Raw genomic sequence first — 14,767 nt, 5'->3', positions numbered from 1 at the left:
ACTGGGTATGAAGCCTGCTTGGGATTCTCCCTCCCTCTCTCTCTGCTCCCCTGCCCCTTACAGGTACATACACTCTCTCTCTAAAATAATAATAATAATAATAATAATAATAATAATAATATAGGAGATATATGAAGACAGCAGGCAAAAAAATAGGAAAAATAAACTTTTTTCCCCAAAGATTTTATTTATTTATTCATGATAGAAACAGAGAGAGAAAGAGAGGCAGAGACACAGGCAGAGGGAGAAGCAGGCTCCATGCCGAAAGCCCGATGCGGGACTCGATCCCGGGTCTCCAGGATCACGCCCTGGGCCAAAGGCAGGCGCCAAACTGCCGAGCCCCAGGGATCCCCGGAAAAATAAATTTAGAAGGAAAAGAGGAAGCTGATATCTGAGTGCTTGCACTGGAAGATTAAAAAAACAAGTAAACAAGTTGATTTGCCTCCTGGAAATCCCTACAAGGCTCGGGAATTGGTGGTACTGGAAACAGAAGAAGGTGTGGGTGGGTGTGGGGAGCAGTGGTAGAGACAGGAAACAATGAAAGTACTTGAAAATCTGTGTCAGAAGCAGTTAGAACCCTAGGTTTTCACTCCTACTTTGCCCAGAAGTTAGGAGATATATTTTACCTGGAGAAACTGAATCTCGGATGTTCCTTTTTTTTTTTTTTTAAAGATAATTTATTTATTCATAGAGACAGAGACAGAGACAGAGAGAGAGGCAGAGACACAGGCAGAGGGAGAAGCAGGCTCCATGCAGGGAGCCTGACGTGGTACTCGATCCCGGTCTCCAGGATCACGCCCTAGGCTGCAGACGGCGATAAACCCCTGCGCCACCGGGGCTGCCCTTGGATGTTCCAAATACAGGAACAGTAGGCAAGAGTGAAGCGCCAGATTGAAACCACCAAGATTAACTAAAAGTCTGGAGGCCAAGTCAAGAAAGCTCTGTTCCCCAATGCCCGTTTTCCTCCGAGTTCTAAAATGTTGGCTACTGGGTTTTAATAGGAAGGCATCTGGAGAAACCTTGCCACCTCACAGAAAGGTTAAAGTGATATTTGAGGTTTCCCAGTGGAGAAGCACCTTGGAAAATAATATACCTACAGTGTAATCTACAAATTAACGTGTCCTATCTGCACGTCAGGAAGCTTGTAAAATCTCCCAACTTTTTAGAAACTTTCTCTAACATATGCATGGATAGCCAAGGATCAACAGGCATTGGAGCAAAGTCTTCAAAATGAAAAAGACCCCCACCACAACCAAGAAAACCTCAGAAGAAACCAGCAGTACAAGGAACAGAAGCAACTGGAACATCCTTAGAGAAATGAAAAAACATTGCACTTGTGAAACAAGAACAGGATTATGAAAAAATTTCTAAGCTTTTGGAAGTAAAAATGAGATTAAGAATTTTTAAAATCTATAAAAAGGGAAGGAAATGTGGAAATAAAATTTTAAGCCTCATTTCCAATTTAAACCTTGGCTAGAGGAATGCCTGGGTGGCTCAGTGGTTGAGTAGCTGCCTTCGGCTCAGGTTGTGATCCCAGGGTCCTGGGATCGAGTCCTGCATTAGGTTCCCTATAGGGAGCCTGCTTCTCCCTCTGCCTGTGCCTCTGCCTCACTATGTCTCTCATGAATAAATATATAAAATCCTTTAAAAAAATAAACTTTGGCTAGAAAATGTAATCAAAGCTAGAGATTACAAGCTTTGTAGACATTTAATGAGAAATTATTAGGATGGGAATACATGTTATAAGGAGACTAGATACTCTGCTAGCCACCAAATTTATTAAATGAGAGGTTAGCAATTATTTCCTGGTTGGCATTAAATTTAAGTTTATATCTAATGTATACTTATTAAAAATTTTAATAGTTTATGCTTATCCTGTGTATCTTATTATAATTGAGTTTCTAAATCTGTTTGCTGTAGTCAAATAGCATTCTATAATATTGAAAGGCCTGCTTTAATAGAGCCAGGCTTGGTTTGAAAACATAAGACTATGAATGGATGTTATAGAAAATATCATTGTTAAAATCTTAATTTTAATATAATAATAATTAATAAATTATTAATAAATAATATTTATTAATAAAATAATAATTGTAATAAAATCAATTATTTCTTAATATCTCAGCAATAAACAATTAGAAAATAAACATTTTAAAGACCATTTATAATGGCATCAAAGAACACCAAGTACTGGGGCACCTGGCTGGCTCAGTTGGTAGACCATGCAACTCTTGATTTTGGGGTTGTAAGTTTGAGCCCCATGTTGGTGTAAAGAGTACTTAAAAATCTTTAAAAAAAAAAAAGTACTTAGGAGTGTACCTCACAAATGAGGTGATACTGCTATGTATTTACATAAGAGAAATAAAAACATGTCTACAAAAGAATATTTATATAGCTTTATTTTAAAAAACAGCCAAATTTGCAAACAATCCCACAGGAAAATAGAAAGAAAATTCGGTGTGATCATATAATGTGTTATATTTATAAAATGGAATACAACTCAGCAACATAAGCAAACAACTACTAACAGGGATGAATCTCAAAAACATACTGAGCAAAAATAATCAGATACAAAAAAAATAAATGCATCATATGTGATTCCACAAAGTTTAAGACCAGGTGAAACTACTCTTTGTGGATGACCAAGGAGAAGGGGCTTAAGGGAACTTCCTAGGGTGTTGAACATGTAAGATCTGTATATTTTATTAAATGTAAACTATGCCTGGGGCACCTGGGTGGCTCAGTCAGTCAAGTGTACCTTCAGCTCAGGTCATGATCCTGGGGTCCTGGGATCAAGCCCCACATCAGGCTCCCTTCTCCGCAGGGGAGTCTGCTCTCTCTCCTCTGCTGCTTCCTCTGCTTGTGCTCTCTCGATCTGTCAAATAAATAAATATGTTTCTTTAAAAAATAATAAATGCAAACTATGCCTTAAAAACACTAATAAAGAAAACAGTGTTGATTCAAAATTATGAACTAAGTCAAAGGATGATGGTTTTACCTGATGGCTCATTCTGTGATTTGATTCTACAAATGTGTTAGAAGTATCAAGACTGTCTTGGCCTTCTCTCTACCCATTCTGTGATTACCAAAGTCACTTCTGAAAAGAAATAGATGCTTACATTTTTCTCCAGAAATCAAAATTGAGACACTCTTCCCCTCCCCAAAACAGGATAACAAAAGTGAAGAAAAGAGAGGGAGGGAGGAAGAAATGGGAAACAGTATAGAAAAGATAACTTAGAGACCCAATAAAAGTGCTAAAAAAAAATGATTAATAGAAAGGGCAGATATGAGAACAGTGCAAATGGAAGGGACAAAATTATCAAAACAATAATACAAGAACATTTCCCAGAAGGGAAGTAAATGAGTTTCCCTATTAAAAAGGTCCATTAAGTATTCAGCAGCATGAATGTAGAGGCAGGAAAGATGGACGGGCTTACACCAAAGTTCATTATTGTGCAGAATATAGCAGGTCAAAACACTGTAAACAGGCAAGCCACATTCAAAGGAGAGAGAATCAGAATGGCACGAAACTCTTAAACACTGACAACTGGAAGACGATGGAACATGCCTTCAAAATGACATAAAAATTATTTTCAAATTATTTAGGAATTCTATTCATAGCCCAACTAAGAGTAGAATAAATTTCAGACATTAAATAATGTTACCACCCATGTACCCTTTTGCAGTAAATAGTGGAACATGTACCTCCCCAAACAAATCAGGAACGACAGTGAAATGGGCTCAAGACACAGCATCTAAACCAGGAAAGAGAGGCAGGAGGTTCACAGAGTAATGGCACAGAGAAGTCTCATGATGACAGCTGTGCTGCACACAGAGACCTGGAAAGCCCCTAATCTAGTTCACAACAGGAAGAGCAATCTCTAGAAAGTTTTCCAGGAAAAAAAAGAAGAAAACAGTTTAAGTGATGGTTTGACCATGTGCAAAATTATACGCAGAGGCATTTTACAGACTTGCTAGAGGGTGTGGAAAGTTAAAAGAGGGTAAACAAAACCCAAAGCAAATGAAAGAGTGAAACAAGTATTAACTCCAAGAAAAACAAATGCTTGTCCCATAAATGTCACCTTAGTATATAGAGTGGTACAGCACTGAATAATTACGATCAATACAGTAACAACAGTAAATATGGATTAAACCTTATGATTAACATATAGGAAGGGGAGAGCTTTAAGAAACCCAAAAGTCTTAAGTACCAGTGACAATTAACAATGTCTCACATTTGTGAACAAGAGATAACAGAATAACCATATTTAGAAGTAGGTAATAACAGAAGAAACAGCTTGTTTGAAATCTAGCACTACTTAAGCCATATATACTAATTTTTTAAAATGCGAAATAATGCATTACTAAAAGGTTAGTACCATGCCTACATAATAAATGGCAGCCTGTTGTTTTAAAAAAGTGAGTTTTTAAAAAGTCAGACCAGGGGTGTCTGGGTGGCTCAGGCGGTTCACCATCTGCCTTCAGCTCAGGTCATGATCTTAGGGTCCTGGGAACACGCCCTCTGTAGGGCTCCTAGCTTGATGGGGAGCTTGCTTCTCCCTCTCCTGCTCCCCCTGCTTGTGTTCTTTGTCAAATAAACTTAAAAAAAAAAATCTTAAAAAAAAAAAAAAAAAAAAAGAATCAGACCAGTTGTACAGAAGCCCAATTATTCCTGGCACTGAAGCCAAAGAGAAATATTTCCTATAGATTCTCATACATAGGATATTGAGTGAAACATTTTTTAAAACTCTGTAATATCATTATAGTAAAAATAACAATTTCTTTAGGCTTTTATTCTATTTCACATAAAGTCCCTCAACACAAGCAGACAGAACAATGGAGGCAGCCCATATATATAGCTTTCTGATGATCTGACCAAATTCAAGATAAAAATTCTGTCAACTTCAAAAGTCCAGGATTCTATTATATCCAGGACTAAAGTTTCCCATTTATCTTTCTCTACAGAGAAAACAAAGTAGGAGGAAAAAAGAGCAAGAGATTGAGTTCTTTTACCTAAAAATTCATGATATAAGGAATAAATGAACAAGAAAGCAACCCTTCACAGGTCCTAAATGGGACGGAGGGGATGTCTATTCTTTACTCTTGCAAGATCAAAAAAATTTCCTTCACAGCATGCATATAAGACAAAAGATTAATTCTTCAGTTCTATTTTTATGAAAGGAAGTACACACTATAGGAGAAAAATGGACGAGTTTTGGATAAACATTAATATCTTTAAGTCATTAGAAAAGAAAAAGAAAAAAAACAGAAATAGTATAAAATAACTTTTATTTACATAATTTATATCTATAGAACATAACTGCTTTCTTTAGAACAAGAAAATTTACAAATGACAGATATTGCTTTTTTGTCAAAAACTCCTTCAAGTAAGAGTATACATAGTCACTTCTATTTCAAATAATGTGGTGGTAAACAGTGAATATTCATATTATGTATGATCTGTGCCTCAATCATTTACCAACAATTAGGCTTTTAAAACCATCATGTTGATCACTTGCTAATACATAAGTATTCAGGACAAAAAGTCAAGAAAACAAACCATTATTCATACCTCCTTTAAGATTTACAAAATAATTCTTCACAACATCATCTTTACATGAATCAGATATAAACAAAGGGTGTGACTAATTCTTTCCACCTTATAAAGTAAATACAATGATTGAGTTTCTCATTTTCCCCAGATTAGCTTTAAAGATATGACAATTTAGCTTGGCTGATTTGATTCTCTTACACAATGAATGAAAGATAGAATTATTTCTTATATAGTGAGAAGTTACATCTTCCATAAAATTAATTCATTATAGATGAGCAAGAGATGGATATTAACAAAGTTAAAAAATAAATATTACACTAGGGATAAAATAATAGTTTAACTGTGGCAACTTAACATCCAAACTAACATTAAATGAAAGAAACTCTTTCAGAATATGAGACCTTAAAAAATTTATAAAAACAGGGCATTAAAATAGTAATGTGATTTATTACCATGATTTTTGTGACATATTAGTCACATGAAATAAATTAACACATACCTAATTGAGAATTTCCACTCAGATTTATAGATCCTCCTTTATGACAAAAAAGTTCAATTGTAAATTTCACTATAAAGTAATGAATAAGAAATGCTTTGATAGCAATTTTAGGATTACTGTTACACTTGCTGAGCCATATCCTATTTTACTAATGAACTTGAAAATTGGCCACTATTTTTCTCAATATACAAACACAATTATCTAAACATTAAAATATTTTCCAGTTAAAATACTGATCATTTTGTAATGAAATCAACACAGTTTTAATTGTGATGCACAACTTATAACTGTCAATGACAAATAATATGTCATAGATAAAATGTCAGCACCTGAAGGTAAGAAAATTACCATCCAAAGTAGGGGTCAAACTAAAAAGCCCATTCCAGCCATGTCAACCACTTCCGTATCATCTGTAGCTGTTTTCACACTGAAGCAGCAGAACTGAACAGCTGCCACAGAAGCCATGTGGCCCGCAAATTCAAAAATACTTTGCAGAAAATGTTTCTGATTCCTGCTCTGAGGCTTTTCAAATAAAAGAATAAATCTGTTTTTGAGAAGTTTGATTGGAACCACCGAAGATTTCCTTGGGTAGAAAATGGAATTACATAAGTAAATAACAATATTTGAAAATTAAAAACAACCCTTAAATTAATACTGATGACAATCACTGTACTAAAGTCTTATTATCTTATTTTCTGTTTTTTTTTTTTAATTTTCTGTTTTAACATCACAATTATGTTCTGTGCTTAAAGGCCTATGTGTTCCCTAATCAAAATTTAATGGGGATAAAAAAAAACTATCAAGAAATTAGTTTTAAAAAAAGGAATGTGTGTGAGTGTATACGTGTGTAAAAGGGACTGAGTTTTCTATGTGAATCACCCTCATAAATTAAAGGTTTTTCCCCCATACAAATCCTGAGATTATCCAAAAATAAGAAAAACAAAACTTCACAGTACAAATTCAATATACTAAACTATGAGAAAAGAAATTGCATCTAAAACATATATACTATCCAAATACTTTTAGTGATATAACTTTAAATATCTTTAAAATTAAAGAGGGAAAGGGACAAACATAAATTTGTCAATGTCTTCTTTACCCATAATCTGAGTGGTGAAAATAATTAAAACTGAATATTCTTTTAAATAAAAAACTTTAAAAATAAATAAATTTTTTGATGTTTCATTTTTATAAATAAGTTTAAATACTACTTGTTCAATTAGGACTAATGTTACATCAACATGAATTAGAAAAATACATATTTTCCAGTCAAATAGCTGATAATAGAAAAATTTTAACATTTACCATACTAAAGTGGAGTTTCACAATATGCTCTCGTATACTGAGAGGCAACTGAAAAGGCCTTCAGTAAAACAAACAAAACATAAAACAAACAAAACCAAAAAACCAGAAAAAAACCTTTACAAAAGAAGTTCGTTAAATGTTAAATACAATCCACCTCCAAATATGTCGGCACTGTGATTTATACAGACATTTATCCACAACATTCCAACATGTCCATGAGTGTTCAGCACAGGAAGAGTCAAAATGTAAACAAGAGAAGCTATTTTTGTCTCAAGAGCAGTCTTATTAATTGCTTTGTATTTCCAAAATGCTAAATCAATCAGAATGAAAGGAACCTCAGCAATGTTTTCCACTGATTATAAAAGCTTCAAATCAAGTTCATTAAATATTCAAAATCAATCTAAAGAAAAATAGCCATAGATGTTCTTTTCTAAATACTGCTTAGTTGATAATTTGACTCTGGAAATCCTAGATATAAAAACCAAAGCCAAAACCAAACCAAACCAAACCAAACCAAAACAAAACAAAAAAAAACCCAAACAATTTTATTCTGTTTGATCTACTTCAATAAAGATATCACTAAAGAAATATTCAGAGACTGTGGTTGGCTCCTCTTCAGGTACCCGGTTTTGGACACTTTTACATTCTTCTTTTGGTAAGGGACGATCACAAGAAACCTAAAACGATAATTAAAAAGAATACGCAATATAACATTTATGTATTGGATAGTGATCATCTAAATTGATTCTCTGTTTGAAAATCAATACAGTGATAAATATTAAGAGCTTTAAATATGTTCATATGCTTTAACCCAAAAATTTCATGCCTATGCTGTTAGGGAAATAATACTAAACATAGTAAAAATTTTATGAATAAGATAACCTTTGAAGCATTAGTTAAAATAACAAAACTGGACTCAACAAGCCTGGACATGATAATAGGCACGATTATAGTGTACACATGGTCCATTATTTTACCCTAATTTCCATGAAAAAAATTTAATACAGAAAAATGTAACACTATCAAATCTATAATGAAGAATTTTAACAATCTGCATAAGAATAGACCCACAAAACAGAACAGTATCCCCAACTGTATCCCGCAACTACAAAATAAAGCAATCCTATCAAAAGTTAGCCTTTTTTTTTTTTTAAGATTTTATTTATTCATGAGAGACACAGAGAAAAAGAGAGAGGCAGAGACACAGGTAGAGGGAGAAGCAGGCTCCATGCAAGGAGCCCGATGTGGGGCTCCATCCCGGGACTCCAGGATCACACCCTGAGCTGAAGGCAGATGCTCAACCGCTGAGCCACCCAGGCGTCGCAAAAGTTAGCCTATCTAGAAATCTATAAAAAATTAAGACAACGTGGTATTGGCATTAGAACAGACTTATGTATTAATGAAAAACGAAGACTAGAAATATCCCCAACGCATATAACTGCAAATTCAGTATCTGAGAATAGTTAGGTTATTTAATAAATGATGTAGGACAACTGTATAACCATCTCAGAAAAAAAAAAAGTCAAACCTATACCTCACCAAAATAAATTCATCTATGTAAAAATTTTTAAAAAATCTCTGCATGACAAAAACTACTGTACATAAAATCAAAAGACAAGTGACATATAGGTTAAAAAAATTACAATCTTTATCACAAAGGTTTTTTTTTTTTTTTTAAGATTTTATTTTTTTGACAGAGAGAGAGCGGGCACACAAGCAGGGGGAATAGCAGGCAGAGGGAGAAGCAGGCTCCCCACAGAGCAGAGAGCTCAATATGGGGCTTGATCCCAGGACCCTGGGACCATGACCTGAGCTGAAGGCAGATGCTTAACTGACTGAGCCACCCAGGCGCCCCACAAGGGTTTTCTTTGATATAAGAGCTTCTACAGATCATCAAGGAAAAAGAGTAATAATGTAATTTTTTTAAAAAATCAGACATATCAGACAGATGGTTCATAGAGAATGCATAAATGATTCAAATATATGAAGACATACTCAACCTCATTCATATGCTCATTAAATCTATGAAGAATGACAAAAGTGAAAAAAATTGGTTACATGCTAGTGTAAGGAAAAAGGCCCTTTCATATGCTGCTGCTAAGAATAAAAACAGATATATTCCCTATGGAAGATAATCAAGCAGTATCTGTCAAAAGAATAATGATTCCTTTTGATCAATAATTCAACTTCTAGGAATTCAACCTATAAAGTGGAAAAGCACTTATTCATAGGTTAGCTATTACCACATTATTTGAAATAACAAATCATTAGGAATAACCTATATGCCTACCAGTGTGAGACTATTCTTGCTCTATGGTACATTAAATGATATAGTAATTAAAAATAATGAGGGCACTCTTGGGAGGGCACTTTCCTGAAAAATCAATTTATGTTCATACAAGAACTTATATATGAATGTGCACAACAGATTTTTTTTTGAATGTGCACAACAGATTTATTCATAATAGCCAAACACTGGAAATAACACTGATGTCCTTTAATCAGTAAAAGGATAAACATGACTGGTATATATAGACTATGGAATACTATTCACCAATAAAAAGGAACAAATATATAAAACCATCTAGGGGACTCTCTAGGGAACTATGCTGAGTGGGGGGGGGGGGGGGGAAGCAAATTCCAGATGTATGATTCCATTTACACAACTGTATACAACATTCCACTGACATAACATTCTCAGAATGACAAACTTAATGGTATAGAACAAGTTACCAGAAGTTAAGGAGAGTGTGGGGGTGCAATGTGTCTAAAAAGGCAACACAAAGGATCCCTGTGGTAACAGAAGTCGTCTTCTGTATCTTTACTGTGACAATATCAATATCCTGGTTGTGATACTGTACCACACTTTGCAAGATGTTAATACTGGAGAAAACTGGATGGAGGGTACATGAAATCTCTCTGTATTGTGTTTTACAACTGCATGTGAATCTACAATGATCCCAAAATAAAAAATTTAATTTAAATTTTTAAAAAATGAGAGAGGTATGTAGGTGTCTCAGCTGGTTGATCTTCAGACTCTTGATTTTGGCTCAGGATCTCAGGATCCTGAGACTGGGCCTGAGTCTGGCTTCATGCTCAGCACAGAGTCTGCTTAGATTTCTCTCTCTCCCCTATTCCCTTTGCCCCTCACCTCACTCACACTCCTGCTCTTTCTCTCTCTCTCAAATAAGTCAATAAAATCTTTAAACTAAAAAAAAAAAGAGAACAAGACACAGAAAGAGGAAGCTCTCTTTATCTATTGTTTTGCAAAGATCTCCAAGACATAGTGTTATAGTGAAAACAGCAAGGAAGAGAACAGTATGGTATTATTTATGAAAAAAAGAAAAATATTTATATATATATATTTTTAAAGATTTATTTATTCGTGAGAGACACACAGAGAGAGAGGCAGAGACATAGGCAGAGGGGGGAAGCAGGTTCCTCGCAGGGAGCCCGATGTGGGACTCGATCCCAGACCTCAGGATCACGCTCTGAGTCAAAGGCAGATGCTCAACTGCTGAGCCACCCAGGCATCCAAAAAAATATTTATATTTGTATACACATATTGTATGTCTGGAAAAGTAAACCTGAAGCTGATTAATACCATACACTTATAAAAAGGGGAAACTAGGAAGCTAAAGGACAGATGTGGAAAACTTCATACTGTCAACTTTTTTGGTAAATCATGAATTTTAAATCTTGGAATACATTACTTATTTCAAAAATAATAAAATAGCAATTTGAGAATAATGTTTAGAGTCTTGCCTCATACTCTTTACAGAAGCCAACCATGATTTGTTTTTTGTTTTGTTTTGTTTTTCTAGAAAGAGTACACACACACACACACACACACACACACACATACACAAGACAGGGAAGCAGGACAGGGCCAGAGGGAGAGAGAATCCCAAGCAGGTTCCACAGAGCTCCATCTCAGGACTCTGAGGGACGACCTGAGCTGAAACAAAGAGTCAGACACTTAACCAAAGGAGCCACCCAGGCACCCCTGAACAGGGTTAGCTTTAAAACTGATTACTAAATGTTTTATTATCTATGGAGAAAAACCTTCCTAATTATAAAAGCAATATAAGAAATTGTAAAGAAGGGTAGCCCGGGTGACTCAGCGGTTTAGCGCTGCCTTTAGTCCAGAGCCTGATCCTGGAGATCAGAGATCGAGTCCCACGTCTGGATCCCTGCATGGGGCCTGCTTCTCTCCCTCTCCCTCTCTCTCTATCTCTGTGTCTGTCCTTCATGAACAAATAAAAATCTTAAAAAAAAAAAAAAAAAGAAATTGTAAAGAAAAAACAGATCTGACTAAACATTTAAAGCTTATGTGTAGGGCAGCCCTGGTGGGTCAGAGATTTATTACCGCCGTCACCCTAAGGCATGATCCTTGAGATGCGGGATTGAGTCCCATGTTGGGCTCCCTGCATGGAGCCTGCTTCTCCCCCTCTGCCTGTGTCTGTACCTCTCTTTCTCTGTGTCTCTCATGAATAAAGTCTTACAAATAAATAAATAAAGCTTATGTATATACTAAAAACCCTACAAAAATTAAAAAGTAAATGAATTTTTAAAAATTACTTGCAGTAAAGAGCTAAGAGGTATGTGGCTTTCTTACATAAGAATCTCACATAAATTGGTAAAGAAAACTACCTAGATCCCAAAAGCTCTAAATCAGTGAAAGACAGGAACAAAAAAGAAAAGAGAAAAAAACCTAGTAAACATATGGGAAAAACCTAGTCACTAATAACTAAAGAGGTGCAAATTAAACAAATGAAATTACATTTCCACTCTCTATTATTGTATTAAGTACAAGTATTCCTCTTGAGGCTTACGCTATCCAAGAGATGGTCACCAGCCTTTTCTGCATGGAGATCCTATGTAACCAACACCCATATTCTTTCAAAGTTTTTGAAATACTAGCTCATGTATTTTTCCTTCCCACATATTGCCAAATGAACATCTTCAGAATGCAGAGAAAGGAAACATGCAAACAAATTCTAACTTTACCATTCCTTGCCTTTTTTTTTTTTTTTTTTGATTTTATTTTTTTATTAGAGACAGAGAGAGGGAGAGAGAGAGAGGCAGAGACACAGGCAGAGGGAGAAGCAGGCTCCATGCAGAGAGCCCGATGTGGGATTCGATCCCGGGTCTCCAGGATCACGCCCTGGGCTGAAGGCAGCGCTAAACTGCTAAGCCACCGGGGCTGCCCCCATTCTTTGAATTCTTATGGGTATCAGGACATCTCCCTAAATGCAAATAAAACTCTAGCGCTGTTCTGTTTTGCTTCCACAGGTCAGAAAGTTCTTTGCATTAAAGGAATGGCAATTCAGCATCCATTTATGGCTAGCTTAAACAACCTTATATTAAAGGAGCTGCTGGAACTTCCTACCTCAGCAGTTTATCTTCTTCTCTTATAGTGAGGTATGATGGGGAGGAGATAAACAGGAAATGCTCTGAAATAACTTCTGACATCCAAATGAAAGTACCAATTGGCAAGTGTTTCCTAGTTGAGTATGATTTCTAGCCCATTCCATACAAATAGTAACAAAGAACAGTTACCACGCACCTGAGCTGCTGAACTGTCAATACTCTCAGACTGAGTATTCACAACACTTGGAGATGGAAGCTGGTCAGAGGACTCATGGACTTTTTTCTGGCTTTCATGGAGTGGATTTGATCTTCTCAGATTCTGTCTTGGTGCAGGTATAAGAGGCCTTAGGCGTTTCTTATTAGAAACATGAGTAGGTTCATCAGACTCCAAACTATTCCTTGAACATATTAAAGACAAGAATCCCAGGGGCCTCCTGCCAGGCCTAGAAATGCAAACGTAAAGATATTTAATACCAACTTCTTCCACGATGGTTAAAATGGCACATGTGACAGATACCACCTTAGTGGCACCAGCGTATCTACTAAATATCATTATTATTTTGATCATTGTACCAGTAGCTGCCAATGTAGAGTTTCTACCTAAAAAGTTAGTCTCAATTAAAGTCAAGCTCTTATTATATGGAATATTGTATTTATCTGAAGAGTCTTACCAAAATGTTGACACTACTGAATTTCCTTAGATGAAACTCCTTCCCTTTACATTACTGACAGAGGAATATGTTTGTTTATTTTTTTTATTTTTATTTTTTATTTATTTATGATAGTCACAGAGAGATAGAGAGAGAGGCAGAGACATAGGCAGAGGGAGAAGCAGGCTCCAAGTACCGGGAGCCCAACGTGGGACTCGATCCCAGGTCTCCAGGATCGCGCCCTGAGCCAAAGGCAGGCGCTAAACCGCTGTGCCACCCAGGGACTTAGTCTTTACGTATATGTCGTATCTGTTGCATATATATTACATTTACGCTTTGAGAAAGAGAAAAGGAGAGAAACATTTGTTAAAGATCATCTCATGGTACCTGGTTAATGGGGTTTTTGAAGATGATGTGATGCTAGTCACTTGTTCAGACTTTGAAGCAGCACAAGTTTTCTCTTCCTTATCAGACACAATCCTCTCATCCTGAGGTAACTGTGATGTACTCTTTTCTGTATGTGTATCTGTTACTTTATCAGGAGATCCAGATCCTATATTCTGTAAAGTTGGTTCAAGTTGTTCTTTCTGAGGTTCTGAAGTTGTATGTGTGCTTCCTGAGGTAGGGAAGATATCTTGTGCTGTGTAAGACTCCCCTTCAAAAAATGAAGACAACTGGTAAGCACAGAGAACACATATTGAAATTTATACATCCAATTGAACTGCAACATTTGAAGGAAAAATCATGACATTCTTCCATAAACCTATTGTAGTAAGAGTAGGCTAAGTGATAAATTAATATATAAGTTATCTATTAAGAACATTGTAGCTGGTAAAAAAAAGTATGGTTTCTGCATTCAGATAAAAAATAACCGTATCAACATATCAACATATTTTGATCTGGAAAATCTTTCTCCATAAATGTATCTTCAACTAGCAAAATGAGAGTTATCACTTTCTAATCTCTAGATAAACCTAAGGAACTATAAAAACTTTTTTATGCTCAGCTTTCTAATTCCTAAAATATAGTTGTTAAGCTTTTATAGAAAATCCTGTAGCCACGTGGTTTTCTATTAATTACAAGATTAAAGTAACTTCTTATGACTATGAAAGTGCCAAATCCAAGATCTCAGCTAAGAAGAAAAATTTCTAATAATAAAAGCAAGATTCTTGGAGAAAGCAAGCAAGACTCTTCTTTAATTCCAAATTTGAATAGATGCATCAAAAATAATCCAAAAATAGCAAAATATCACAGTAAAATTTATTTCACTTACCTGTTTCCTCGGAAACATTTATCATTTCCTTTGAGCACACCTGTTTTAAGTAAATTTACAAAAAAATAATTTAAAAATCCATTTATCACGTAAATTGTTCTTGCCTTTTTTTT

General features: G+C 35.4%; 1 protein-coding gene across 1 annotated transcript in view; it reads right to left on the bottom strand.

The window, feature by feature from the left end:
- Positions 1–5,272: 5,272 nt before the first annotated feature.
- Positions 5,273–14,767, bottom strand: part of BDP1 (B double prime 1, subunit of RNA polymerase III transcription initiation factor IIIB) — an 89,926-nt gene continuing 80,431 nt past the window's right edge. The window contains exons 36-39 of the mRNA XM_041766694.1: positions 14,655–14,694; positions 13,769–14,036; positions 12,928–13,174; positions 5,273–8,035 (exon numbers count right to left, since the gene is read on the bottom strand). Coding sequence (XP_041622628.1) covers positions 7,904–8,035; positions 12,928–13,174; positions 13,769–14,036; positions 14,655–14,694 — 687 coding nt within the window. The 3' untranslated portion in view covers positions 5,273–7,903. The remainder of the gene's footprint in view (positions 8,036–12,927; positions 13,175–13,768; positions 14,037–14,654; positions 14,695–14,767) is intronic.

The sequence above is a fragment of the Vulpes lagopus genome, chromosome 8 (genome assembly GCF_018345385.1).
Source record: "Vulpes lagopus strain Blue_001 chromosome 8, ASM1834538v1, whole genome shotgun sequence".
NCBI classification, from domain to species: domain Eukaryota; kingdom Metazoa; phylum Chordata; class Mammalia; order Carnivora; family Canidae; genus Vulpes; species Vulpes lagopus.
Note: the sequence above shows the minus strand (reverse complement) of the source record. Positions and strands in the feature narration are given on the sequence as shown.